The sequence below is a fragment of the Limulus polyphemus genome, unplaced genomic scaffold (genome assembly GCF_000517525.1).
Source record: "Limulus polyphemus unplaced genomic scaffold, Limulus_polyphemus-2.1.2 Scaffold4997, whole genome shotgun sequence".
Taxonomy (NCBI): Eukaryota; Metazoa; Arthropoda; class Merostomata; order Xiphosura; family Limulidae; genus Limulus; species Limulus polyphemus.
This window is the reverse complement of record NW_013670607.1, coordinates 36,732-42,287: the sequence shown is the minus strand read 5'-3', so window position 1 is coordinate 42,287 and position 5,556 is coordinate 36,732. Positions and strand designations below refer to the sequence as shown.

The 5,556-nt window shown below is 32.3% G+C and overlaps 1 protein-coding gene across 1 annotated transcript in view; it reads right to left on the bottom strand.

Moving 5' to 3' along the window:
- The window catches only part of LOC106471974 (putative ATP-dependent RNA helicase TDRD9), a gene marked incomplete at its 3' end in the record, with an annotated part of 79,133 nt that overhangs the window by 38,656 nt on the left and 34,921 nt on the right, over positions 1-5,556 (bottom strand). Inside the window, exons 12-13 of the mRNA XM_022400583.1 lie at positions 2,977-3,108; positions 1,481-1,643 (exon numbers count right to left, since the gene is read on the bottom strand). Of these exons, the coding sequence (XP_022256291.1) occupies positions 1,481-1,643; positions 2,977-3,108 (295 nt within the window). The remainder of the gene's footprint in view (positions 1-1,480; positions 1,644-2,976; positions 3,109-5,556) is intronic.

The following is a 5,556-nucleotide window of genomic DNA, read 5'->3' as shown; positions in this document are numbered from 1 at the left end:
CATCGGTCTTGTTTAACAAAATCTGCCTACAAGAAAATCTGTCACCAAAGTATACCAATATATATATAAGTGTAATGCCTTAGCATTCAATAGTAAAGGTTTTAAAGTGTTGTTTGAACTGAATCTTTACTGTTTGAGGTGCTTGTGATCCCACATCTCTATCTCCTAACTTGTATTTCTTTTGATGATTTGATTTTTTATTAATTTCTTGATGTGAAACTGGTGAATGGAGGTTAAGACTGATAGATGGTGTATCCCCACTGCAATGTGGGTCCTATCTCTGCAGTCACCTCCAAAACCCAGGGCACATTTTATATCACACATTACAGCCTGTACCTTGGGGATCCTTTTAATTTATGCAGCATCTTTAACTTAATTTGTCTTTTTTGTAGGGCTTGTTTTGTTTATTTATATATATATTTTCGTATTATTTACAAATAGATTCTTAAATTTCAGTTATTTTTCTTAAAACATAGAACAGTAAATAAAGAAATATAGAAAACAATGATTTCTACTACTTATAATAGTTAATGTTATAAAATTTGTACTCCCTTGCCATAAACTACTAAGCCTTGTTGAATTTTGTACATGGAGGATGTAAGACAAAATGTTTCTAGGTTTTACATATGCATTTTGAAATAAAAAATTATAAATTAATATATCAATACCACAGAATTCCGTTGTTTTTATCAGGCTTTGTAACTAAGCCGTAGTCTGAAAGAATATCATATCTGATTTGCCCCTAAAGAAGAAAGGTCCACCTTTCAAAAATGCTCAGGTTATAGAGTTTTTATCATTTTGTATCAAGACTTCTTGAACCTGCTTGTTTTTCTGACATAATGAATATCTGATCACCATTTCTTCTTACCTCTACTCTTCGAGCTTCCAACTAAAAACATGTGTTTCTGGTGCTAGACACTTTAGAAAGACTGAGAAAACCATGTGGAGAAAAACCTGAGTTTTCGATTGATTATAAATTCATAACAAAGAGTAAGCATATGTAAAGAAGCATTTCCAAAATTGGAAGAGGGAGACAGAGCCACTGTAATAGATGTAATAATATCTCAACCAATAGAAAAGGTACGGGTTCTTACTTTATATTCTAGCTTGTCAATATCAGTAATTTGAGTTTCTAATTTATAAGAAACTACAGACATTGTATTATGAGTGTCATAAAATGTAATCTGACCAAATATATCACATGACACCCAAAAATTTATATTTAGGATTTCTTTTTTATATTTACTTTGAGATTAAGAAATTAACTAATGTATAATGTACTAAAATTTGAATTATAATCTACAGTGTGATACCAAACTTATTGACATACATTAACAAAATAGTAGTTCAATAAAATTTTGAATGCAAGTCAACAAACTTGATGACATGCCCTCTGACTCCTAACCATAGAAAGACCCATAGCGTGAGGGTTAGTAATCAGACTTTCACTAGATAAGCATTCTATGTTATACACAATTACCTATAATAATGCATTGTTTTAAGCAGCCAAAAACATGACCCAACAAGATCAACCTGCTCAGTCTCACATCCAATGGTAACAAAGCCATTACTGAACCAATAAATGTCAAGTCTCCATCATACGGAGTCACATGTCCCTCAGAAACAGTGGAAAGGGCATTTACCTACAAGAAAAATTTTAAGTAAAGATTAATGACAGCCAATGTTGTTTTTATAAAAAAAAAGATAGTGGAAATGCACTTAAGGAAGTTCTTTAGCAATTGAAAAGCTTTTGCTCTTATATATTTAAGGTTAAAGAACAGCACAAGTCATTAAAACACAGACTTCTGAAAACTAGAAAACTCAAGCTATGACATTTAAAAACAAGATAAAACATCACAGCACAAGTCATTAAAACACAGACTTCTGAAAACTATGAAACTCAAGCTATGACATTTACAACCTCGATAAAATATCACAGCACAAGTCTTATTAAAACATAGACTTCTAAAGACTAAGAAAACCAAGCTATGACATATAAAAAACAACAAGAAACTTACAAAATATAGGAAACTAACTATAATAAATTGAGCAACAACCAAGAAAAATCTAACTCAGTAAATTATACTCTGTAAAGCCAATGGGAATAGCAAATCAATAATATAATGTTTTGAGCAACTAACCGATTGAATAATACTTTGAGAGTATCACTAGGGAACCAACAGGAATATCTAATCTATGGTGAAAGATACTAGTGAATCAACAGGAATATCTAATCTATGGTGAAAGATACTAGTGAATCAACAGGAATATCTAATCTATGGTGAAAGATACTAGTGAATCAACAGGAATATCTAATCCATGGTGAAAAATACTAAGGAAGCAACAGGAATATCTAATCCATTATTAAATATACTAGGGAAGCAACAGGAATATCTAATCCATTATTAAATATACTAGGGAAGCAACAGGAATATCTAATCCATTATGAAAGATACTAGGGAAGCAACAGGAATATCTAATCCATTATTAAATATACTAGGGAAGCAACAGGAATATCTAATCCATTATTAAATATACTAGGGAAGCCAACAGGAATATCTAATCCATTATTAAATATACTAGGGAAGTAACAGGAATATCTAATCCATGGTGAAAGATACTAGGGAAGCAACAGGAATATCTAATCCATGATGAAAGACAGTCGGGGACCAATTTTTAATATCTAATCCATGATGAAAGACAGTCGGGGACCAATTTTTAATATCTAATCCATGATGAACAAGACTAGGAAACCAACAGAAGTATTTAGTACCCAACTTAAAATCCTTGAAAAGCAGCTACCTGTACAATTTCTTGCGTGGTTTAGACATACGTCTTTAAAGAATTAAGATGATAGTTTTCTATCAAAAGAGTGAGAAATGGTGTTTACTAAAACTGACAGTAAAACTATGAGAAAGACTTTCCTATTATGTAAGATCAAGGTTATAATATTACATTTCCAAGAGAGTTAAATACCTCTTTTAAAACTAAAATTGCTCTCTCTATGTCTTCCAGGTTGGGTGGCTCCAAGGCAAGAGCCAGGACAGCTTTTGGCTCTTCCATGCCCAGTTTCTTGGCCATCAGAACTACTTGTTCCAAGGGGCAACGCTGTAATGTACAATTTTTCTTAACTAACAACTACTATTTTAGCTAACAGTAATTTATTCATATATTACAAAGCTGATTATAAACACAACTACATAAATTAAAAGTTAAAATAAATCTTCATCAACAAGTTTTTTTAACAGTGGCAACAAACATACAGATTTCATAACGTTACTGTTTTTATCCTTTCACTTCCTCATGTAAAATCTCATACATTAAAGAGGTTTTCAAGGTATTGACTAAATAGAGAGGTTTATTACTTTATTGTTTATTGAATTGGCTTTAATTGACTAAGTTAGCTCCCATAGCTTCAGTCATTCTTTGTTTCTATTTTCAAAGTAAATTTGAACAAAACAAAAACTGAAGTCAAAGGACTACTTTATGATCAACTTTAAAGTCAGCAGTTAGCTACTCACCAGCAGTGTATTAAGGTATGACCACTTACAACTAAGTCAAACTTAGGTTTATACTAACAGTTTGAAGTATTAAGGTATGATCGCTTACAATTAAGTCAAACTTAGGTTCATACTAACAGTTTGAAGTATTAAAACATGACCACTTTCAAAACCAAGTCAAACTTAGGTTCATACTAACAGTTTGAAGTATTAAGGCATGACCACTTACAACTAAGTCAAACTTAGGTTCATACTAACAGTTTGAAGCTTGAGCAATAATGCCCAAACACTTCAGATACTACCATCAGATGGCATTAGGTTATTAACAATATTTCTGTAAGTAATCACTACTTCAAACACTGATACTTCCAGCTGATATTAATTTTTCATGATGATTATATGTAATTACCATCTTCTACAATCATAAATACTTATTTTTAATGTTTTCATATGATTTTATCAAATTAACAAAATTATAAGAAATCAATATTACTTCAAACTGTCAGTATTTCTAGATTATTCTTAAGAATTATGAATACTATTTTTACAAATTCCATCACTTTTAAAAGATTTTAAGTCTTTCTGTCATTGATATCCTCAGATTTATTTTTACCCTTCTCTCAGTGCAAATATTTAACCAAACAGTAAATAAATTAGGACAAACTTACTAAATGATACCTAGTTTCTGTTTTAAAGAATTTATATGATTTAATATTTTTATTATTTTTCAAGTTGTGAAATCTTCAAAATTTTGTCATGGGACCTGTTGTGAAAAACATTAAAACTATATATGATTTTAGAATTTATTTTTTTTTCCATTGTTGATGAGAAAGTTCAATTTTATAAATCTAATCAGTTGCAACTCTATTGATGTTCCTTAACATATTTGTTTTAATACGTTATTTTGCCCAATTACAGTAGTCACCATTTCCATCTGTAAATCATAAAAACACAGCAATAAATGACAGAGTTTCATTGGTGAATTCACATTTCAAAATGGCACCACCATTACCTTTGTCTGGCTAAATACCATGTGGGTGTTTTTCTTATAGTAAAGCCACATTGGGCTATTTCTTGTGTCCACTGAGGGGAATCGAACCCCTGATTTTAGTGTTGTAAGTCTGAAGACTTACCACTGTCCCACAGGGGGACCTAAATACTATGATTCTATCTCACAATATTTTTGGTCAAGATCAATTTATATCTAATAAATATAGTTTATTTTCAATAAATAAAATGTCCTTTTACTAGTGTGCATAGTTTGAATCTAATAAAATTAACAATAAATGAGGATTTTGCTAATGTCCACTGTATTTGCTGAACTTGACTACACTTACCTGATGCCTTTTCATAGTAAAACTGTACACCTGATGCCTTTTCATAGTAAAACTGTACACCTGATGCCTTGTCATAGTAAAACCGCTTACCTGATGCCTTTTCATAGTAAAACTGTACACCTGATGCCTTGCCATAGTAAAACCGCTTACCTGATGCCTTGTCGTAGTAAAACCGCTTACCTGATGCCTTGTCGTAGTAAAATTGCTTACCTGATCCCTTGTCGTAGTAAAACCGCTTACCTGATCCCTTGTCGTAGTAAAACCGCTTACCTGATCCCTTGTCGTAGTAAAACCGCTTACCTGATCCCTTGTCGTAGTAAAACCGCTTACCTGATCCTTGTCATAGTAAAACCGCTTACCTGATGTCTTGTCCTAGTAAAACCGCTTACCTGATGTCTTGTCCTTGTAAAACCGCTTACCTGATGCCTTGTCGTAGTAAAACTGCTTACCTGATGCCTTGTCGTAGTAAAACCGCTTACCTGATGCCTTGTCGTAGTAAAACCGCTTACCTGATGCCTTGTTGTAGTAAAACCTCTTACCTGATGCCTTGTCATAGTAAAACCGCTTACCTGATGCCTTGTCATAGTAAAACCGCTTACCTGATGCCTTGTTGTAGTAAAACCTCTTACCTGATGCCTTGTCATAGTAAAACCACTTACCTGATGCCTTGTCATAGTAAAACCGCTTACCTGATGCCTTGTACATAGTAAACCATAGCT